This window comes from Falco cherrug, chromosome 11 (assembly GCF_023634085.1).
Source record: "Falco cherrug isolate bFalChe1 chromosome 11, bFalChe1.pri, whole genome shotgun sequence".
NCBI lineage: Eukaryota > Metazoa > Chordata > Aves > Falconiformes > Falconidae > Falco > Falco cherrug.
Window position 1 is genome coordinate 5,637,582 of NC_073707.1, and position 23,504 is coordinate 5,661,085.

Genomic DNA, 23,504 nt, shown 5'->3' on the forward strand with positions numbered 1-23,504 from the left:
TGGGCCGGGCTAGGATAGGACAGGGTGGGCTGGGAGGCAGAGGATGGGCCGGGCTAGGATAGGACAGGGTGGGCTGGGAGGCAGAGGATGGGCCGAGCTAGGATAGGACAGGGTGGGCTGGGAGGCAGAGGATGGGCCGGGCTAGGATAGGACAGGACGGGCTGGGAGGCAGAGGATGGGCCGGGCTAGGATAGGACAGGACGGGCGGGGAGACAGAGGATGAGCCGAGCTAGGATAGGACAGGGTGGGCGGGGAGGCAGAGGATGAGCCGGGCTAGGATAGGACAGGACGGGCTGGGAGGCAGAGGATGGGCCGGGCTAGGATAGGACAGGACGGGCTGGGAGGCAGAGGATGGGCCGGGCTAGGATAGGACAGGGTGGGCTGGGAGGCAGAGGATGGGCCGGGCTGGGGCCGGGCTGCGGTTAGGACTCAAATATGGCGGAGCGCCATCGCCCCCCTCAGGTGGCGGGAAAGGCGCAACGGTCATGCGCAAACGTTTAAATCCCCCACCCCGCCCTTTCCCGCCCCTTGGGCGGTGGGAGCCAATGGGAGGGCGGTGCTGCGCGCGCGGGCGGGCGGGCGTTGTGCGGCATGGGCGCACTTCCGCCGCGGGCGGCCGGGGCCTATGTACCAATGGTTGCTGGGGGCCCTCGGCGCCCTCCTCGCCGCCGCCCGCCGCCCCGCGCCGCCCCCGGCCCCGCCGCCGCGCAAGAGGCCGCCCCCCAGGTCAGCGAGCCGCCCCGCCGCCTTACGGCCGCCCGAGGGCCTCGCCCCGTCACCAGCCCTCGCGGCCTCCCGGGGTGGGGCCTGCGGGACCCCCGGGGCCCGCTTGCCGGGAGCGGGGCCTGCCCGGCGCCTCAGCATCCCCCCCCCGCCTCCCCCGGGGCCTGAGGTGTTCAGGGCGAGGCGTCAGTCGCTCTGTTGCAGCGTGGGCTCGGGTGCAGCGTGCTGCCTCGCCCTGGGGCTCCCGTCGTTCCGGCTGCCCGCCCCTGGGTGGGCTCGGCCCCTCTGCCCGCCCAGAGCCCCGCTCCGTGGCGGGAGGGCAGTGATGGGCTCCGGGGAGAGCCGGGCCGCCCCCCGCCCTTCCCCGCTGCGGCGCGGGGCGGGCTGCCTCCTGGCCCGGCGGGGGGCGGCGGGGCGCGGGCCCCCCTGTGCCCCTGGGCACGGCGGGGCGGGTGTGACGCCGAGCTGGCTGCGGGGGCCGGGAGCTCCCCGTTAAGTCTCGGCAAACCCGCCCCCTCGTTCGCTTTCCATCTGCACAGTGGGGGGCTGGAAAGAAGAAAGGGGGTGGGGATACGGAGTAGGAGACCAGTATGTATGCTTACAGGGTATGGAGGAAAGTCATGGCATGGGCGTGTGATAAGTATGTGGAGTGGAAGAAAGGGGGATGCCGTCCCAGGTGTTAGCAATTGCTGGTGCCCCAGAGCGGCCGGTGACGCGTGGCTAAGCCATCTCCGTGCCTGTCACTTCTGTCTCTGAAGAGAGGGAATGTATGGATTACATGCTGTGTTTCGGGGAGTGTGGTTGGTCCCTCTGGGAGTAGCTTGCTCCAGCAAGCTCTGCTTAGTGTCGCATTCCAGAGTGAATAGGAAAAGTTCCTATCTTCTGGAAAGAGCCACTTGTTGCACAAGTAGCTGTTCACAGCTGCTGTGCAGAGCGTAATCCCAAGCTGAAGAATGTGCCTTTGTAGATGCTGCAGGCTGTTCTGTTGTGGTCTGACAAGGAGACCCAGTTTTGTTAAGAGATCACTGGAAATAATGAGCAAAGCAATCAGGATGAAATTCAGGTGAATCTGTGTCAGGTGGCTTCGGAAGCTGTCCCGTTGAAATAAGTTTTCAAACGGTGCTCACCCAGATGTACTGTAAAATAGCAAAGAGGTTCCCAGGTTCCCTGTGTGAGTCTCTGTAGGGAAACCTAAACCACAGGGTGGTTGTTATTTCTGCCACTTGAGGTTTTCCTATCATAGAAAGATGAAAAATCCTGGGCATGGGTGGTGAAACTGGTGGGGAAAGCAGATGACTGTTAGCTGCTCTTGTACTGCACCACTGAAGCGCAGTGTGTGATTTTTTTGGGGGGAGGGTTAACCTGTGAAAACTTGAATTTTTTACAAATATGAATTATAAATCTTAATTAGCAGTTCTCAGCACGGGTGGGGGAGTAGTTTTTTTAGAAGAAGAGGGCCTGACTTGTATAGGCGTTTGCGAAGATACTGAGTTTTCCTTATATCTTAGTTTTTTCCTGTGGTTGCTAAGGAGGCAAGTAAAATGGTGGGCATGAATAGGTGCTCTCTTCTCTAGAACGCAGAGAACAACACGAATGCATCTTTACGTGGAGAGTGGTCTCTCAAATTGCTTTTATTTTCTGGGCCATTTTTTCAGCATGTCATAATATTACTCAACACCCTGTGCACTTACCTGTTTCTCCTAGGCACTTGGCAAAACCCCAGTTGCAGTGACACAGCTTAACCTTCTCACGGGATTGTGTATTTGTAGCTGAGCATACATTTGGTTTTTTCCTTGCCTTTTGCTCATCCATGTTCCCTGGCCATGCCTCCTTCAGAACACCAATGGTGTCCCAATTTATTGCTGAATTATCAAGAGAGAATTAATCTTTTCTTGAAAGCAAACTAATTCTAAACCTCCAAGTGGCTGGTAAAGTAAAAAAGGACAAAACAACATTCATTCTGCTAAACCTAAAGAAGGAGGCATTGCTGGCCCAAAACAGTTCCTGTAACTGCAGTCAGGGATGTAAACTGTGTGTATCTCAGAACATAGCCTGGAGGAGGTTGCGTTGTGCTTTATCCCTGCAGAAGACTGATGCTGGAAAGTCTTCATGGAAGAGCAGCTCAAAATGAGTTAGCTCTTGCTAAAAATTGAGCAGGAGGATACAAATGTTTTGCCTTTTTCAGTTTTACTTCTGGAATACCAAATATGCTGGGTAAGAATGCATTGTTACAGGAATAGATTTGCATTTAACAGATACCCTGCAGTATTTTCTGTCTGACTTTAATAGCATGGTAATAGCAAGTGTTCTTTATGGTTCAGTTAAGGCTGTTGGATACTTTTTGTGCTCCCAAAACAGATGGGAGATAGTCCAGAAGCAATGATACCAGCAGGGTTCAGGGGCGTAACAGTTTAAAATAAATTATTTTGCTTAAGAAAGACCAAAGAATTCTTCAAAGAACCCTTGCCATCTGTCATGGTATTTTTGGAGGGGGGAAAAAAAAATTACGAACAACCTTTGCACTCTTCCGGAAGCAAAAACTTTTGCTAGACTTTTATCATTGTATCGACTGGTAATACTCAGACTTAACACCTTGTAAGAAAGGGTGCAGCTCAGAATTATTTCAAGAACTAGCTCACAAGCACTGATTTAGCAGTAAGTTATTTAAGTGGGTGTATGCGTGAGTTGCTTTCCCACCTTTTATTTCCTGTCCTACTTAGACTTTTCTTTGCAACTCAGCATAGCGACTGACAAACTTGGGTGGCTCAGTAATCTGTGGTATGCTTCTTTCCTTGAGGAAGGCTTTACATATTAATTTAAGCAATTTTTTGGTGATAGGAACAAATGTAAAACATTAGGAAGCATTAACAGAATGAGGAAAAGAGGCCTGATATGTTTAGTGGGATAATTAGCTGTCTGTGAGTGGTCCATTGCCTGGGAGAGGTGGGGGCTGTTGTTGTGAGATGCTCAAGATGCTCAGCGGTGGCGGTTGGGTATGTGTGCCTGAGATGATCCTGGGGTGCTTGGAAGGAGAAACCTTTGGGATATGAAAACTAGCTTTGGAAGTTTGGGCCCTGCAAAGGGAAATCAGCCTGTTAAAAGCTTGCCTGTGGTTTCAAACCGCTGTTCTGTGTTCTCTCCTCAGCGTTCAGCTACCTGCGGAAGATCGTGACAAGGTTCAACCAAAACGTAGAAAACTAGGTATTGTACATTACAGAAGTATTTAATATGCCTGATTTGTCTTGGGTTTCATGTATGTTAGAAAACTCTGGCCTTTGTACTTCAGCATTGTTACTGAATGTTACCGAAACCATTCTTTCCTTGTGGCCATCTGTGTAGCCAGTGGCTTGAGGGTGCATCCTAGGCCCAGCCCTATGTGTGATGTTATCTGTGTTGACTGTGGCAGAGCACAATACTTTTACTGCCAGCAGGAGATACCCCTGTGTGAGTTAAGTATGCAGTGAGCACGTGCATGTTGGCAGAAAGAGTATTTTAAATCAAAGCTGTGTGCTCCCTCCCATCTGTATTTGCAGTGTACCTCTGTCAGTTCAAAATATTTGCATGTCTTATGAGAAATCACTTAGAATCTGGGATGTGAAGGAAGGTAACTTTAAACTGAGGACAGGCAGAGAAAAGATGTATTTCTGTGAGCTAGTGGGTTTGGGGGAAAAAAGCTGAATTGAAAACAGAAGAGTCACTTTAGTCTGCATCTGAAAATTTTGGCATGCCTTTTTAAATCATGTTGTTACATGGCCTGTCTTTGTTTTTTAGATTATGGCACCTCTGAGCCTAAAGAGAACATTGAAGAAGTTTCTGCTGCGGTGAAGTTGCCGGCTGAGGTGACAAGTGAATGCCAGAAGGCTTCAGTCAGCAATGCAGCTCCAATCACAGAGTCTGCCGAAGAGGTTAGTAAGGATTATCTGTGCAGGATGAAAGAGGAAGCGGCTCTCCCTACTGCATCTTCAAGTTTGGCCTGCTCTGAGCCTGTGCAGCAATAGGTGGTTCTTCCCCATTTGCAGCCAGCAGCTCTTGTGTGCTGGGTTTGCCTTCCTTAGGTTTCCGTACCGTGCTCTAGCACTTGCCACTGAGGAAGGAGCTAAATGTTAGTTGTCTTCCAGTTACTTTAAAATTCTTCAAGTTTATAGTTTTAGTGTGTTTGTAAACTGTTACTCTCTTTCTCGAGCTCATAGTTAACGAGTCAAAATACGGCACAAGAAAAACTGCATACTTCCTTTAGATAAACTTCTTTCTGCTAGGTTTGTTATCCACCAGTCCAGGAGAGGATTCCTGTAGGACTTTGGCTCTGTAAAAATGAGTCATGAACTGCTTGACTCCCTAGTTTGGTTCAAAGGTGTAGTGTTATTTTTCTTATTGCCCCATAGGATAAGAGGAATATTTATTCGTTCCTGAGAGAGTAGTTAACTCTAATTTATACAAAATATATTTTTCAAGGGCTAAACTATCATGCTCTGGAATGTTTAGGAGCTGACTGAAAACTCAGAGATAAGCTTGTATTGTTTTAGTCACTGCAAGTATGAGAGCGTACTTTTCAGAGATCCTGCAAAAAGATTTGCATTCTGCTGCAATCTGAACCAGCAAGTCATGGTCCCCAGGTCATAATAGAGCTGACTAATTTTCAGGAAGTTTATGTTTTCTTGGGTTCACATTCAGGTTGTGTTCATGTTGGTACTTTTTCTTTTTTTATTGAAGACTCAGCCTGCTTCTTCTGACCCTTCATCTGAAAGACGAGCAGGTTCTGCGCTAGAAACAGAAATGCTGGAAATTGGTAAGGCTGACATCAATTGTTAACTTGTTTCTTTCATACCTTGTGTACTGTGCAACTCTACCCCTAGGCTTATGTACAGATTATGGAAGGCACAATATCTAGGTAGCATTAGGAATACTTGAGTGTGAACTCTCTTTCTTCCCTGCATCCTGGCATTGCTTCTGGATTGGGGCCAGGCTCTGTACAAGAGCTGCCTTCGTTGCAGTCCTTCAGTTCTGATACTTCTGGCAAGCTAAGAGCAGACATAAATTGTTTTAAATGCTAATTTTAGGTAGTAGATCCTGGTAAGCCTTTTTTATTTCAGGTTTAGGCTGGCAACTTTCAGTAGTTGCCAATATGAAGATCTTGAAAATATTCTTAAGTAACATAACACAAGTAATATTATAATGTAAAAGAAAAAATGAAAAAAAATTAGCTTTGGTGAAGCTCTTTACTGTAAACTCATAAACCTCTTCACTTTCCTTTTATAGTTACTGATGGCTTACGCTCTTCTCTCATAGATAAAATGCCTTGTGGAACCAATGCCTGCTTGAATAAGGAAACACTATCCCTTTCTTACAAGACGATTCCACATTTGAGGTAAAAATCCTTCCATTTTCTTTGACAACTTCTCTGAACGGTTTTCTGTCTTTCACTTTCATTCTTGAACTTCCCATGTTGCCTGTATTTGTGTCCACATAGCAATATTTTTCCAAGGTATTCAGGAACTCCTCCAGACTGCTATACTAAGGGAGGTCTTCAGCTGTTTTTGTTGGGGTTTTTTCCCTTCCAACCCACTTTAAACTTTTTCTCTAAATCCAGATATTTCATAGACACAGGAGATCAGATAAAAATTAAAGGTCTGTGGTAGAAGAAAGCGTTGAACTAGAGAAGAGGCTGAGACCAGGATCATTTGTTGAAAGGTCCTAAATAGTTAATTTCATAGAAAAAAAAAATTAGTTATTTTGGAAAAAAACCAAAGAACTATCCTTTCCGTTGCATTTGTTTTGAGTTATTGTTTAGGGGATGCTGAGGCACTGTTTGTACCCTTACCTCGGAGTCAGAAATAGCTGGAAGGAGAGAATGGGTCATGACATAATTTGATGTTACGATTTACCTTCCAGTCTCGGAATTGGATTAGTAGTCCTGTGCGTACCACAGCTTGGAGGTACTGTGGTGACAAAGTTACAAAGCCCAGTTGGAGGCCAGTCACTAGTGGTGTACCCCAGGGATCAGTACTGGGCCTAACACTGTTCAAGATCTGTATTAATGACCTGGACGGTGGGACAGGGTGCACCCTCAGCCAATTGACAGGTTATACAAAGCTGGGAGGAGTGGCTGATGCACCCAATGGGCATGCTGCCATCCAGAGGGACCTGGACAGGCTGGAGAGAACTGGGTAAACAGTTCCTGAAGTTCAACAAGCAGAAGTGCAAAGCCCTGCATGCGGGGAGGAACAACTGCATGCAGCAGTACGTGCTGGGGGCTGACCAGCTGGGAAGCAGCTCTGCAGAGGAGGAGGTCCTGACGGACAATAGGCTGACGTGAAGCAGCGATACATCCTCCTGGCAAAGACCAGCAGCATCCTGGGCTGCGTTAGGAATAGTGTTGCTAGCTGGTTGAGGAAGGTCATCCTTCCTTTCTATTCAGGCCACCTTTGGAGTGCTGTGTCCAATGCTGGGCTCCCTCGCACAAGGAAGCTGTGGACATACTAGAGCAAAGAGCCACGAAGATGATTAAGGAGGTGAAGCATCTTTCATGCAAGGAGAGGCTGAGAGAACTGGGACTGTTCAGCCTGGAGAAGAGAAGTCTCAGAGGGATCTCATTGATGCGTATAAACATCTGAAGGGAGGAAATGAAGATGAGGGAGCCAGGCTCTTCTCAGTGGTGCCCACTGACAGGACAAGAGGCAGTGGGAGCAAACTGAAAACCAGAGAATTTCATCTGAACATCAGGAAACACTTTTTTACTCTAAGGGTGGTCAAATACTGGCACAGGTCGCCTAGAAAGGCTGGAGAGTCTCTGTCCTCAGAGATGTTTGAAAACCTGACTGGATGACACAGTCTTGGGCAGCCTGCTGTGGATGATCCTGCTTGAGCAGGGATTTGGACCAGATGATCTCCAGAGGTCTGTGCCAGAATCACAGAGTGGTTGGGGTTGGGAGGGACCTCTGGAGATCAGCTAGTCCCGCCCTCTGCTAAAGCAGGTTCCTCTAGAGCAGGTTGCACAGGGTCGTGTCCAGGCAGGTGTTGAGTGTCTCCAGAGGAGACCCCACAGCCTCTCTGGGCAGCCCGTGCCCGTGCTCTGTCACCCTCACAGTAAAGAAGTTCTTCCTCGTATTCAGATGGCAGTTCCTGTGTTGCAGTTTGTGCCCGTTGCGTCTTGTCCTGTCCCTGGGCACCACTGAACAGAGCCTGGCCCCGTCCTCCTGACGCTCGCCCTTAAGGTACTTGTAGTCATTGATAAGATCCCCTCTTGGTGTTCTCTTCTCCAGGCTAGAGGCCCAGCTCTCTCAGCCTTTCCTCATCAGGGAGATGCTCCAGTCCCCTGGTCATCTTCATAGCCCTCCGCTGGCCCCTCTCCTGTAGCTCCCTGTCCCTCTTGAGTTGGGGAGCCCAGAACTGGACACAGCGCTCCAGATGCGGCCTCACCAGGGCAGAGCAGAGCGGCAGGTTCACCTCCCTTGTATTATTCTCTGAGGAAAGCCACAGCTACGCTTTGGTGCCAGGGCACTGGCTTTTAGGAGAGCTGGGCTGGATGGTATGAATAACACACTGGCCTCGTTCTTTAGTCTTTGTATTACTCAGGGATTGGCCTGCCACTGACATAACATGCCTCTGGGTGCAGTTGTGATGTGCAGACCAGATGCTGGTGTATGTTGAAGGCAGTTCTGATAGTCACTTCTACTTCTTTGTACCTTCCCATTAGCCAGTTGAAGACAGCAGGTCTTCATCTGAAAGTCGTAAGTGTTTTGCGTCTTTCTCCATCATCATCATCAGTGTACGTGCTTTATGAAATAGCTGGTGGTAGAGCTTGAATCAAGAGGTGCGTATTTGAATGTTGTCTTGACGCTGTTTCTTTTGCCGTTGATGTTTTCAGCCCAAGCAGGAATGGCAAGCACCACGTCAAACCCGCTCCAGGTGACATCTTAACGCTGAGGCCACCCATTAGGGAGCGTGCTGTGCCAGAATCCACAACTTCAGAAGGCAGCAAAATGGGGAGGCTTTTCTGTACTGCTGAAGAGGTATGCTGGGTGAGAAAGGTGTCATTTGAAATGGAACAATTTAGCAGTTGTAACAAAACTGTACGTAAATGCTGAAGTGGCAGTTCGTAACAGCACAGTGAGTGCAGCTTGAAGTTAAAGGAACGCTTCAGGAATATCGGCATATAGCATCTTATTTGTCTTTACATTCACTAAGTCTTGGAACAGAGCAGTGCTTTGTTGCCGAAAGATTGAATTTTAAACCATTTTCATGGAAAAGGTACTGGCGGAGGACCGTCCAGCCAGTTGCACTTGTAAGTGAGGCTGTACTGCCTTGTTGCTGTGGATCTGTGCAGAGTTGTTTCACTCTTGTCCTGAACCTAGCTCAGCTGTGATCTTTACACAGCAACCGTAAAAGGATTAAAGCAGGGGGAAAAACACTCAGCTGGTGATAATCCTTCCTTACAGGACTATTGGAGAGGCCTTCCCCTGTCCTTTTCCTTCCCATATCGGAAGCAGCTCTTGGAAAATCCCTGATAAAGCTAGCTTACACGAGAGGGGAACTCACACCGAAGTACTGGAGAAGCAGGCCACGGCAAGCTGTGGAGTATGATTACGATACCCTGGGGACTCATAGCTCCCAATCATTATGTTTATTGACAGGAATGCATATTAGCCTGAATGATTATGCAAGAGGTGCAGACCACAGCTAAAGAGAAGAGGCCCCCATTTGAGGAAACAGTTGCAGAAGGAATTTTGAGGTTTATAGTATGACACATGTTCTTAGAGCAGGGCTAACACTAAATGAAGGTGTGCGAATTCCTGCTAAAGCAAACTTGAGTTATGTGCCAGTATTTTGGGAACAGCCTGTGCAGTCCGCACTATGTCCAGATTACAAACATTTGCTTCGTATGCAGTGGTTCTAATCTGCTTGTTTTTTTCCCTTCATTCTGCTAGGGTGTTCAGCGAGGAGAAAAGGAGAAATACAAACAGCTCTTGCAACTAGTAAAGGAAAAATATCCTAGAAGGCACTCTACCCCACAGCCCACAAGCAACCGCAAGTAATTATATGAAAAATAGCCATTAACTTTTTGGTAGTAACTTTTTGGCTGTTGTAGGTGGAAGTGGAGGGGAATTAACCTTTCCTACTCTCAGGGTTCTGGATAATGTGCCAAGGCAGGTGTTAGGGCAAACTAATTTTTAAAAGACTGACACCCCACCTTCAGCTCTCTGCAATGAAGCATGAATATTATCTGAATGCATATTCTCAAGGTGACGACTCCTTTGTTGATACGGATGTGTTTCTCTTTCTGATACTCCTTTCCCGTCTGTGTTAAGAAAGGTAGTATCTGATTGTAGTGCTGGCAGTGTAACTTCTAGTATAAAAATCCGCAGGACTGGTTATCTTGTAGCACCATTAAAAATAATTTATCTTCCTCTTGTTTACAATTGATGAGTTTTCCCTTGGTCAGGAGTCCTGTTTTATCTGAGAATGTGAAATACAAATAAGGGAAAGACAGGGTATGCCAGAATTTTCTCTGTTCCTTTCTACCTCCCCCAGTCCTTCTCACACAAGTTACAGGATGTTTTCTTTTTGCAGTACACCAAGTTGACTAAATCCCACTTGTGTGTAGAATTCCAGTTCCTAAAGCAACCTGTAAAGGAGAACTTTTGTGTGATTCTGATTCATATATTACCAGTGATGAGTGTATTTGATGTAACTGTGTCAAGAGATTGCATGAAGTTAACGACACAAGTAAAAAACTCAAATATAATAGAAGCCATTATTTTAGTGGAGTAATTACACTTCAGAGCTGTGCAGAAGGGGCCTAATTCTTGTAAAACAGTGACGCCAAGATGGTGCTGAAGTTCCAGCATGCCTTTCTACACAGTAAGACTGTGTGAAATGCCATGCTTTCTGGCAGTTTCCTTTAAATGCTGTGAAACCTGGGTTGTTTCACAATCTTTGCTTAGTGGTTTACAGCTAGAAAACATGTAGACACACAACTTCCGAACAGGATATCGTGTTTAAACATTCTGGTGTATGAAAATGATATGGAAAAGAGTATCTCGTGTATTTTTAGATGCACTGGCAATAGCATTTTAGGGTGGGTCAAGACTCTGCTTTCGGCACCTAATCTCCCAGTCATTGATTATTGTGGTTTGGCTCATATCTGAGCAGACCTGGAGCATGTGAAACAGATCCCTTTCAGATGAAGCTAAACCTGAAAGTGTTCCTGTGGAATGTGTCTAATGCACTCCAAGTGCGAATGAGCATGTAGTCCCTGAGGTCAGAGTAGAGTAGGTCTGAAGTAAAACGTCCCAGCAGTTTGCATGTTGTGGACATTGCATTCTCAGTATCAGCGTAATCTTTAATAAATAAACTGAAGAGAATTGGCCAAGGGCGGTTGTAACGAATGCTGTCTTGTCCCATAAGATAAAGTGGTCTCCTCAGATACTTGTAGGATGTGCAAAGAATACTTTTTCTGTCTAAAGAAATAACAAGAAAGACACTGATTTGCTGGTGAAAAGGTAAAGGAAGAAAATTTCATGATTAATTAGTCTCTTGAAATTCTGGAGACAGAAAATTTGAATCCTGTATCTTCAGTATGCCCGAGTTGAAAGTAGCCAAGCTTCTGAGTGTAAACTGCCTCTTCGTGGAAATGTCCTCTGCATTTTGTCGGGAAGCCAGTGCAGGAGACTGGATGTTCCTATTAAGGGATTAAACAGCCTCATTTTACCTTAATATTTCTATTGCTTTTACTATGGCTTCAAACTCTAATGTAGACAGTTGTGTATGAATAAACATTAGTCTTTCTAGTGAATGAGTATGTACTGAGAAAAAATACCATACGTATAAAAATTGTGATTCTTCTCTCTTGTTTTTTTTGTTGCACCAAAGTGTTCAAGCCTACTCCAAGGAACCAGTGACGACCGAGAGTCACCTGGAAGAACAAAAATGTGGAAATATCTATCCATGTGTGACACTAATGACTGGTGAGTATCCCCATGATTCATACCTGTTCCACTTTGTAGATAGACTTCAGATCAAAATAGGGCAGTTCCTTATGTCTCAAAGGTGTAGGTTATGCTAAAAAGGTTATGCTAAAAAGATTTGTCAGTGCCAGTGTCTCATTAATCTGTGTGTATAAGGAAATCTGAATCAGCCAGTGTGTTTATGCTATTATAGCTGATGTCAGCTCTTGGAATGAAATGTCTCTGGAAGGAAAGGGGGAAGTAAAAAAGAGGGGGAACACCAGCACCTCCAAACCATAGTTAGTTATTGGCGAAAATGGATTGGTAAGGTTTTTGTTGAAGTGGAAAAGTTTGTTTAAAATCGTACTTGAGAGACATGACTGTACCAGTGGTGTTTGTAGCTGCAGGCATTAACTGTGCTCTGCAGGAGAACGTTGTAGTATCTGGCTATAGATAGACGGGGAGGGCAACACATTACTGCACACTCGTAGGTACTTAACTCAGAGTGGTGGTTATGTGTTACTCCTTTAATCCCTTTTTAATGTTATACATAACTATTTCTGTGGTAGTGGAGCTTCGAAACCAAGTAAGCTAATTGCACAGTACCTCTGTTTATATCAAGTTAGCTTCTTTGGTAGCTCATCTTCAGTGAGTTGAAGATACGTAACTACTGAAGGTGACCTTAGCTGTCTTCTGCAGAGTGTGGGATAGTTACTGGTTTGCTGACAACCTATTTTCTTTCATACCAGCAGTGTATTATAATGCCATCTGTTCATCTGTATACATTTAGTATTGTCCCAGTATTTTTCCATGTTCATTACTTCAATAATTTTTCATCAATACTTCTTTTTACGTATCTGTGACTTTATTATGCAATCATACAGGTTTTGAAATTATTTCTGAGCAGGTGCTGGAATTTGGGGAAAGCTTGTTTTGTCATAGAGAATGAGAAACTATTCTTCTGAGCCTGGAGGAGCATCTGGGTTTGCAAAAATCATTTGTTTAGTCAAGTGTGCAATCTAGGTTGGAGTTAACACCTCATAAATGCCCTGCTTCAGCTCTCATACACTCACATATGGTATTCAAAGTTCAAGCTGTTTGTCAGAGTTCAAACTTCCTAACCATACAGTTGTCATTAAAAGGTTTTTTGTATTATCACCCAGAAACAGAGCGCTACGTACATCTGATGCTAACTGAAAGTCAACTTCTTGTTTTCATATTACTGCTTTTTCTGTGCAGGTATCAAACAGGGAGTTGTTTGCAGCCCGCAGTGGTCTCAGGGAAGCGATATGATCAGGTAGAGTTTCTTTTAATCACGGTTCTTGTTTCGTTTGGCTCGTGCATGTCTCTTTCAGCTTCCACTAGTGTCCAGAAGAAGACAAATCATATTTATTGTCTCAGTGCTGTGGAAGAGTAGCAGCTAGCCTGTGGCTCTGGAATTGCTTACAAGCCACTTGCATCTCAAGTACAGCTCCCGTGCTTGAGCCATGCTGTGTGACAAACAGGGTTGTGCTGGTGTGGTGGTTTCAGAAAGCTAGTGAGGATGAGAGTGGTGGCCATACTAAGTTGTCCTTGGATTTGCAGAATCCATTTTTTGCTTGCGAGTGTCTTTCTGCCAAACTGTTAATGAGATGACATTTAATTTCTTTCACTTTGAAACGAGGATCCTAAGCATAAGGATTAGAGAGCTTGTAAAGCCTGGTGGGACCAAGGCAGTTTTTTTGACTTACAGAGTGCCTTGGGTTTGAAGGTGAGACCAAAAAGGAAGCATGCAGTCAGGTTGTCTGCCTGTTGGAGAGGCCAGTGGACTCTTTTGTGGTGGCTGGCTGAGTTGTCAGGACTACTGAGTTCAGATGCATTTGTGGTGTTGAGGGAAATGGGCTTTTGGTTGCAATAAGTACAGCTACAGGGAGAGATTTTGTACGGTAGTCTGATGCATGCCTCCTTCTGCAGTGTCTTGCCCTTAAATGAGAGAGGAGAAAGCGTGGATGGGAACGGAGAGAGATTCAGTTGTGGCAGTCCTGTCTTTTAGCTAATTCTGTCCCTATTCTTCTCCCCGCTTTAAACACGATCGCTATATTTAGCTGTGCAGCAGTGTTCCTGTGCTTAAATTGTCACTGGTTCCCCTACGCTCGAGGGGAGAGAGGGAAATAAAATAACTAACAGAGTATGATGGGTTCAAGTAGAGGGAACATTTTCTTGCCTTTTTCTTCAGATTTAGCTGCTAACTGAAAGTCATTTGGTGAGGCCTGGGAATATCTACTCTTAGCATGCTGGACTGAAAGTGTTTAAAGCACAATAAGTGTAAAATACCATGAGAGTCTGTTGTAGATCTCCCTCCGGAAAAAGGGGATCTTTGGTGACAATGCAAATTCTTGTTTTTGAAGAAGGGACATATATATGGACAACTTTAATGTCTGTGTATTTGTTTGCTCTTCAGAGTCTGCGTGGTTTTAATGATAATCCTCTCCAAACGGGGGTAGTCACTTTCTTGACTAGCCTATAGAAGGCAAGTAAACGTCCTGTAGCTGTCCCATTTTTAATTCAATGTGCTGGTCTTAGTTTCTGTAAGCTAACTATATTTGGTTGCAAGTATAGTTGCAGATGTTCATGTTATACCTTGCAGTGTAACACCTAGCATGCAGTATTTGTCACCAGTAGATCCCAAAGCACTTGATAGAGGAAGTGCTGGTTGCTTCCTTGTTTTCCAAATAAAGAAACTGGTAAAAAGAAAAGAAAAGGAGTCTTGCACATGGAGATGGAAGAAAGTTTGCAAAGCTCCCGGTTCTTCATTCTGTTCCCGGTCTTGCTGGTGTGCAAGAATGGTGCTGAAAGCTGAGACGGTGTTGTCAGATGTTTGTCTGTGCAACTGAGGCTCTAGGCAGAATCAGCCTTGAAAAAGCATTTCTTATCTGGGAGGTGAAATCTTGAGAACTGCATGGGACAGTATGGATATACAGCTCACTTCTCTCTCCCCCTCTCTTCTCGCAGGTACTACACAGCAGCAGAAAACTTTCATGAGCAAGGAAGACCCGTGAAACAAGCGGTTGTAGTGGTAAAGTTGTTTTATTAATTATTTCACTTTTAAGGAAAATATAGCTATTTTAGTTCAGAAATTTTTGCACTCTTTGCTTACATACTTTAAGTGATGTATTTGTCCCAGTTGTTTTTCCCAGGGAAAGTGGGAGTAGAATTTGATGACTATGTTATCAAAAAGCATTTCCCGCTGCCCTTAGTTTTGTTTCTGGACTGTTATGAGCACACTACACTATACTATTTTTATTCTTCCCTGTTAATGTGTTTGGTATAGGTTCAAAATGTTTAGTGCACGGACTTAGCTGACCTGCTAAGCTGGACTTGCAGTATCTTTAGTCTTGTTTTGTGAGATAGGGAGTACATTTCTTTGACTTTCTTCTCTGTTCAGGATTGAGATAAAAAGTAAAATTTTAATCATGGAAATCAGAAATACTAGTCTCAGTCTCAACTCGATACCTACATGTGGAGGCTTTGTGGGCATTCTTAATGCTAGTCCAAGCCAAACTAATTCTCTGCCTGTCTTGCCTCTGTTTAGTTTTGAGTGCAGCCCTGCATGGGTGCACAGTTGGAATGCAGTCATCAATAAAAAGTAACTTTGGAGTTTTGCTGGTTGGACGTGTGTACAAAAACGTGATGTTCTGCACTATCTCTTAGCAAACAAATTGTGCTTTCTTGCTATCTTAATGTCCTTCTGTCTAACAGAAACAGTATGGAACTGAAATCTCGAAAGAGGCATTATTCCAGTTGCATTTGTCACCTGTTCCGTCCGGAAGGTCATCTGCCCTTGGTGTGGAAGAGAAGAAACTCCCAAGCTCAGAAAAACCAGTAGAACACTTCTCAGCACTCACAGAGGTACCATAACTGACAGTCTATTAGAAAAAACAGAAGGCTGTGAAACAGCTGCAAGGAACTCCTTGTAGGCGGTTGTTAAGGCTTTTTGAAATCTTAAGAACTTGCATTTAACCTGTTACTGAGTGTCTGCAGCTGTGACTTCACAGTGCAAGGGTCAGCCATAAAGCTGGGTTTTTTTAGGATTTAATATGCTCCACATACTCCTTCAGCTGTGCTGACCTAAGGGTTTTTGTGGGGCTTCTGCTACCAGGACAAAAGTTATTCCAGGTTTAACAACAGTCTCCCAGAGCAGTGCTAACCTGATTCATACGTTTGTATTGGATCTGCCTCTTAATCTGTCCTACCATGGTGACAGAACCTGAAAAATAAGCTTTTGCTAATCTGCAGGATTTTTTTTTTTTTTTTTTGTCCTATGCATTGCTTGTGGGGGACCTGAGCATCTTGTATATATCCTCAGGGTCTCGCCGTCAGGTATGCGCACTGGGTGTGGTTGCACTGCATGTAACAGTGGTCACAGGAGTTAACTTAGCTATGCTGTTCAGCAGCGAGTGGGAGTTCAGGTTCCCCTACATATAAAAATTTTGGCTGCTTTTATTTGTTGGCATTGTGATTGTGCTGATATAATTGCCTTTTTTATGCCCATTGTGGACTGACTTGGAAAAGGCTAGCAAATCCAGAGTTTATAAAGTCTGCGGAGTGATGCTCAGTGCAAGGAAAACCATGTGTGTTTTTTATTTTGCTAGCCCAGATTCAACCAAGAAGGAGATGCTGTTGCAGATCAGAGTATTTTATACTACCAGACCTAGTGATTTATTTGCATTCCTTAAGCAGACTTAGATGGAAATGTCCATATTACAATCAGTTGCACGCACAACCTGGACTCCCGATTGCCTGACTCCAGTGTAGCTGCCTCATTTCCCCCTTCTACTGTTACTTCAGTTCCCTTTGAAGTCCCCCACCTTCAAATTCTTTCAGGCTCCTGACTCACCTGCCTTGGTATGGAGAATGCCTACTGAGGCTGGCTTAAACCTCAGTATTAAGAGTGCTGCGGTGTCACGCACGAAGGGTGTTTGCTGTATTTCTGTCCATTTTTCAGCTGCTTTAGTGTGTTTTGCTAGTCCAGATGTTTGATACCAGCATCCTTTGTGAAAACAAATTGAAGCAAACCTGGGCTCTAAAGTTCCAAGTTAGGATGCTGAAACAAACAAAAAAGTGCTATTGCTAACTTAGCAAAAAAACTGGCAAAGCCAGTTGCTCTGTCACCTGAGCTTAATTTACAGGCCTTGTGTCAACTGAAAGGTCAGTGTGCTCAATTCTCTGTTTCCTAAGTCCTTCCCTGTTTAATTGTTCGTTTCAGGCTATGGAGAGAGAAGTCATGGCTGCATTTGGCAAAGGTCTGCCAGATGAGATCATGAGCAGTGCCTTCAAACTCAAGGTCACCCGTGACGACATCCACACACTAAAGAACCTTCACTGGCTAAATGATGAGGTAAAACTAGCTGCAGCACTAATTCAGCATTTATTTAAAAATACTCCTTCGCTGTGTACAGAAGTCTTTTCAAAATTGTTTCATGACCTTCACTGCAGAGCCTACAAATACCTGTACAGTTCTTATTTTAGGTACTTAAGGGTCTAGTCTGGAAATAAGGGTCAGGAAATTCCTTTACTACTTGTATTATGCAGTTTCCAGGAGTGTGTCTAGGTTATTGGAGTGGGTGGCGGGTGTATTTATCGAACTGCAGAAGTAACCAGGTACAAAATGCTTGGAACAAAAGCTGACAGCTGAGGCTGGAGCTCACTCAGCTGCGTACTTCAGGGTGGCCAGCAAGGGCATGTTGCTGTATTTTTAATTCGGTAAGCTAGTGTATTATTTTACATCTCAACTGTACTTTATATGGTACAGGTCATTAATTTCTACATGACTCTTCTGATGGAAAGAAATAAGAAGGAAGGATATCCAGCAGTCCATGCTTTTAGTACTTTCTTTTATCCCAAACTAATTTCTGGGGGCTACAAAGCAGTAAGAAGATGGACCAGAGCTGTGGATCTCTTCAAGCAGGACCTCATCTTAGTGCCCATTCATCTGAGAGTGCACTGGGCCCTAGTGGTGAGTGACACTGGCTTTTTATTTAGAACTGGATGGGGAGAAAAAACTAGCAGGAAAAGTCATTTAGATCTTGCTATGTGTGCAGAGGTTGTGCTTTGCTTAACAGTTGCCTTTTAATAACAGGTCATAGATGTCAGAAAGAAGACCATCAGATATTTTGACTCAATGACACAAAAAGGGGACACGATTTGTGAACGTTTATTGTAAGTAGCTGTTCAGTCAATGCTTTTATGTTGTGAAATGTGAAAAGGTTTTTGGACTTTGTCCCTGTAAATACGACTGCAAGTTTTTGCATTTCTTGTAGATACGAAACACACGTGCTGACTTTGTTAGTAATCAATGAAACTGGGCTACTGATGGGAGGGAAGAATTTCAGGGAAGTGTTTCAAAATACCAACCTGACTGTAAAAGGATTACAGTCTTCCAAGAGCTTTTTAACTCCTCCTTTAAGAACTTTTAGATTGCAGCTCAGTAATGTTGGGGTCCTAGGGTATATACACTCCTGTTTGTGATGAGCTACACATACTTTTACTCTTTACTGCTTAGCTCTTTTATCCTTTTCTTGTATTGAGACCTTCCCCCACACACACACTTGTAATGTTCATCCTTTCTGTTGCAGTGAACTGTGTAACATGCTCCTTCTCAGTTTTTCGGTACTTCTGTTCATTGTTTTAAACAAACCCATCATATTTCCCTCCAGCTTACCCCAGCAGGCTGCCCTCGTGTCCTCACTGGGTGTTAGTTGCACTTCTGACATTCTCAATCAAGACAGATGTCTTGTGGCAAGCTTTTCCAGATGTATCAGCTGGCATGGCATACATCTCAAATACAACGGCTGTGGTTTATCACATTGTGCAAGCCAGTGTCCGTAGATGTCTTTGCCAGTGATGCAGAAGTAGCAAACCCCCTTAAACCAACAGTTTTGTAGAGCAAGAGCAGGAGAGCAGCTCCACAGAGACAAACCAAGTGTTCTTTTAGTCCAGTGCTCCCCTGAACAGTTAACAGCAGATGCTTGGGAAAGGGTATAAGAACAGGTTTGCATAGAATAAAATGTCCTCAAGAGAATTCTTTCAGCAGCTGGTGGCCTGAGACCTTCCTCAGCCAGAGATATTAGCCCAGAAGCTTTTGGTTTGTTCTTCTGGAGGTGCACCTGGTATGTGGGATTAAGGCACACAGTGGAATTATGGCATTATGGTTCCTTGCTTGATTTTTCTGTTCCTCCTCAGATAACGTGTGATTTGGGGGTTTTTGACCTCTGCTAGGCAATGAGCTTACACTTTTGTGGAAGCCTCTGTTGGTATTGCTGGTCTCATTCCTACACCATTAGCTCACACCCTCACACTGTGTTTGTAAAATTGAGTTTTGGATTTTTCCTCCAAATGCCTTAAATAGCTGCTGTGAGGATCCTCTTGACATTTTACTGTCCTGCCCTTCATCATCTTGTGATCCTTCAGCAGCTTTTTCTTTTGTTGGCCTAAATTATGAAGAGTGATTTTATTATTGTTGTTTTGAACAGCCAATACCTGCAAGAAGAAAGCCGGGAAAAAAGAAATCTGGAGCTGACGTTTTCAGAGTGGACTCTTTACAGCATGGGATCACATGTAAGTGAGCACCACGTGGATTTGAAATGTGAACTATAACTCATCACAAAGATCTTAACAGTTTCTAATAAGTCCAAGGCTTTAGAGCACGGCTGTGAGCATCTTGTGTTCTTACGGTACCACATCAGGCTGCAAGTTGGACCAGCAAACTGTGCTGGGATGAAATCTCTAAGCAGTGCCTCTCCTTGCTGGCTGAATACTTTTTTCATTTTTCTTTTTTTTAATTAGTCTGCCACATGAAGGTGAATCTGGCTTTGCCCCCATTTCACAAGTCAAGTGTAAAAAATCTGTTTAGCTCTTGCCAGAGAATGTGGGCTTCTTGTTTGGAGCACAGATCCTGGCATGTGACAAAGCAAAGGGTTGAGCTGATGTTTCTCAACGAGTTAATAGTAGAAAGCAGTATCTAAAGACTCGATTTGAGAAACGTGACGCTGTGTAAAACTCAAGACACTTTGCAGGGAGGAAGGCTGCTATCCCTTATCAGCCTGCCAAGGATTTGGCTTGTAACATCGAAGTAAAGGAAGCAGAGGGGAGGGGTGATGTGCAGTTAGTTGGGTCTGTTCCTTGTGCTCGGGAGCAGCAAGTGTAGATTCTACAGGTAGGTCCATGAGTGTCTGGTTTGGGTAGTGCGCTATGTCAAATTGCTTTTCTTTCTTAACATTTTCCATCTTCTTTGCATTCATTAGGAAATCCCTCAGCAATTGAATGGAAGCGACTGTGGGGTTTTTATGTGCCAATATGCAGATTGTATTTCCAGAGACAAGCCGATCACCTTTACACAGGTGAGTGAAGGTTATAAACAGTTCCAGGCTTCTGCAGATAGAAGAGCCAGGGGAGTTACAGCAGCTCTTAACTGTGTCTGAGGCAGGGGCTGAGGTTTTGTACCTTTCTCTGTTTTTGGTGTGTAGATTCTGGGGCTGGAACTTGAAAGTGGCCTGAGCAGGGCAGAACTATGTGCTCCATCCTTATGTCTGGTGTCTCCTTCCTAGTTGAATCAGTGAGATTCCTTTTGGGCAGGAATTTGCAGCCAGTGGGCTTGTGATACCTGGCCTTGGTATCTTTTGGAAAAACAGGTTTCACCCTTTGACCGGTTAAGACACCAGTTATTTTCCAACCCGGTGGTCTCTTACTAAAGTGCTTGTAAGCTGTTGTGTGGTGGAGTACATCTGGCTTTGTTGGGTTGTCGTGCCACCCTATTAGGAGCTGCACGGGTGAAACACGTTTTGTATCCAAGTGGCGAGTGTTTGACAGTTCTTAGAAGAAACTTCACATTAAAGAATTAACTGTTTATGCATATTTTCTGTCTCTTTCTACTGTGGCTTTGTATTTAATGGGTTTTTCTTTCTTTTTCAGGATAACATGCCTTACTTCCGCAAGAAGATGGTGTGGGAAATAATCCATCAGCAGCTTATATGAAACATGCACTATTGAGTGTAACACTGTGATCACCTTAGGGTGACTAAACTCTTATTTTAGTTACTTTTCTAGTATCTTATTTGAAAAGTCAACAGGCACACAAATTTTCCTCTTTAGGCTATGAAGTAGCGGTTTGGGGTTTTTTTTTGGTTTTTTTTTTTTTCCCCCCCCCCCAATTCTGGAGACAGTAACTCTCTTTGAAATCAGCTAGTGCGCCTTGAGTGCAGGCCAGAAGGATTGCTGTGACCTCACCAAGGGAACGGTCAAGAACAGATGCTGTGAACCTCGGATACAGAGATGGATGCTCGTACCTCGGAGCACACGTGGCCACATTATGGACAAATTGGACTCTCATCTGTGGCGGTGGTAACAATTGTGTTACCCAAACGTATCTTCCCAAGGACAATGTGCTGAGCTACTGTTTCCTCAAAGAGAGTTTTCTTCTGTTTCTAGAATATCTATGATCTACTTGATTCCTAAAACTGGATTTGTGATGACCACAGAAAGCAAACATTTACCGTCTTTTGATTTGTAACAAATCCATAGTGAAACCCCTGTAGTTGGGGTCGGTTTGTGTTTTCATTATTGTTTTTGTTTTTTCTGTCTCCAGGGAGTTATCTAATGTGAAGAGAGAAGTATTTATTTCTTTTTATTAAAATAAATATGTAACTTATATAAAGAGCCTTACTTGAATGAAACTCTGGTAATTAAATATAGTGATGTTTTTTAATTGAAAAAAACCTTGATGTGTCAGTGTGGTTTTTACTTTTCACTTACAATCTATGAGGAAGAAGACTCTAGTCAGGATGAACAGCGGGCATAAAAGCCTCTGCTATCACCACCAAATCCTGAAGGGGCAGTTGGGATGTGGTACAGCAGCGAGACGAGCAAGCACAGTCCCGGTAATACCGAAGCGGATTTCTTTTTGGGGTAACTCACTAGACTTCTCGGTAAGGCAAACAAAGCCTGTGTGTGCTGCTTGGTGAGCAGGGGCTGCGCAGTGCTCGGGTCTGTTTGAGGGTAACGCGGGTGTCTCCGCAGTGTTCTGCTGTGGAAGTGGAATAAACACGCTGGGCTATGGCCGCGTGTCCTGCCAGGTTCAGCGGTGCTGCTGGAACCCGTTCCTGCCTTTTGCCCTCCGCTGCAGGCACTGCCTCCGTGTGTCTGCCAAATGAAGAGCTTGTGTTGAACCCTCACTGTTACAGTCAGACTGAGATAGATTAGTTTGAACATGGGTGTTCTCCCCTTGGGGTTTGTTTTTTTTTTTTTCCCCCTTTAGTTTATACTCCAGAACTGGAATAGGATTTCAGGTCTTTCATTTACCGTCACAGAGGAAAGACTGCCCCATAGCTGGTTTGGCAGCCACGTGTCGGAATGCTTGTGTAAATGTCAGATTGCTTCTGTTATGGCATAGTTATCTTGTCACCGGAAATCACCTTAAATTATGGTATCGCCTCAGCTCTGGGGGAAAATATGGTGATTTTGGGGACATTCCCCACTGTCATTGTGGGTGTGATCAGCCTTCACCGTGCTGCTCCTTGGCTGAAGATCTGCTCTCCTGGGAAAGCGGGTAAGTGCTTTATCTGCGCCGCAGGTCAGCAGCTGTATCAGTCTTCGCTTTCAAAGGGATTAGCTCAGTCTGTCACAAAATCAGAGATTCTCCAGAGACAACTGTTACAAAGGCCAGCTGTCATCTTTTGTTGTGTATTTCTTACATGACTTAATCTTCCCTAGATCTCTGAGGACTCGGAAGATTTTAGCCGTTTGTTAACGCTAGGCCCCCATAGCTGAACGCGTTGGGTATCCTTTCCCCTTTGCTTCCATTCTCACCGTTTTGGGGGTGCAGCTTTGAGGCTGACCCTGCAGTCTGCTGGTTACAAAACCAGAATTTCTCTTTTGGGGGGGAAAAAACAGTAACAAAGCAACGCCTGCAGAGGGGCCAGGGGTGCGGGGATGCTTTCCGGGTCCTCCTGGAAGGCGCCCCTTAAGCAGAGGGGGCTCGGCCGCTGGGTGGAAGGAGCAGGGTGGTGCTGCCGCGAGCAGCTTCCCTGGACCCACAGCCAGCCGCTGCCTCCCCTGTCCTCTACACAAACCCAAAAGCGCTTCGGTGGTGTAAACCCCGTGTGCGCTGCTCACGGCCGGTCGCCTAGAAGTGCCTGCGTGTCTGTGGGTGCTGAGATCGCGGGGCAATGGTACGCGTACCAGTCAATGTCCCCTCAAGGTCATCTCGTGGGCTCTGGCCCTTCAGCTGTGGCTCGGTTCCTCGTGCCCCTACGTGTCCTGAGACACCCTACGGAGAGAAATAGGCTGTTAACGTTTGTGCGTTGCTGTGTGCGGGATCTGGGCCTCGCTTCTCGGTCAGTGGCCTCGTGCAGGCGATGAGCGGGTGCTGGCCCGTGCCGGTGGCAGAACGTGGGTGCAGCGTGAGCGGTGCTGTGTCCCCCGGCTGCTGCCCACGGCGGGGGGATGCTCGTCACTCAGCTTTGTACATTCCAATGTGTCTGCCCCGTGACCCGTGCCGTGGGCCGTGCAGGAGGGGGGTGGTGGGGCGCCCAGACAGCGCATCTGGGCCAGACCCAGCCTTATGGTGCCGGTGACACGGGGCTGCCCTGCGGCTGCGCCAGCCCTGCCAGGAGCCCAGCCATTCCCATTCCCAGCGCCAGGAGCCCAGCCATTCCCATTCCCAGCGCCAGGAGCCCAGCCATTCCCACTCCCAGTGCCAGGAGCCCGGCCATTCCCATTCCCAGCACCAGGAGCCCAGCCATTCCCAGTCCCAGCACCAGGCACCCAGCCATTCCCATTCCCAGCGCCAGGAGCCCGGCTATT

The 23,504-nt window shown here is 45.7% G+C and overlaps 2 protein-coding genes across 2 annotated transcripts in view; one reads left to right on the forward strand and one right to left on the reverse strand.

Annotated features, from left to right (window-relative positions):
* Nucleotides 1-434: 434 nt before the first annotated feature.
* SENP2 (SUMO specific peptidase 2) lies at nt 435-21,219 on the forward strand. Its single transcript, XM_055723186.1, has 17 exons — nt 435-726; nt 3,869-3,924; nt 4,495-4,628; nt 5,434-5,509; nt 6,010-6,088; nt 8,588-8,732; nt 9,648-9,751; nt 11,593-11,687; nt 12,906-12,963; nt 14,658-14,721; nt 15,405-15,554; nt 16,912-17,043; nt 17,458-17,661; nt 17,785-17,864; nt 19,178-19,262; nt 19,949-20,044; nt 20,616-21,219. Exons 1-17 carry the CDS (start codon nt 626-628, stop codon nt 20,676-20,678), a joined length of 1,722 nt encoding a protein of 573 aa, XP_055579161.1. The 5' UTR covers nt 435-625; the 3' UTR covers nt 20,679-21,219.
* IGF2BP2 (insulin like growth factor 2 mRNA binding protein 2) overlaps nt 20,695-23,504 on the reverse strand; it is a 33,495-nt gene continuing 30,685 nt past the window's right edge. The window contains exon 18 of the transcript XR_008734359.1: nt 20,695-22,968. The gene's annotated coding sequence lies outside the window, so the exon portion shown is untranslated. The remainder of the gene's footprint in view (nt 22,969-23,504) is intronic.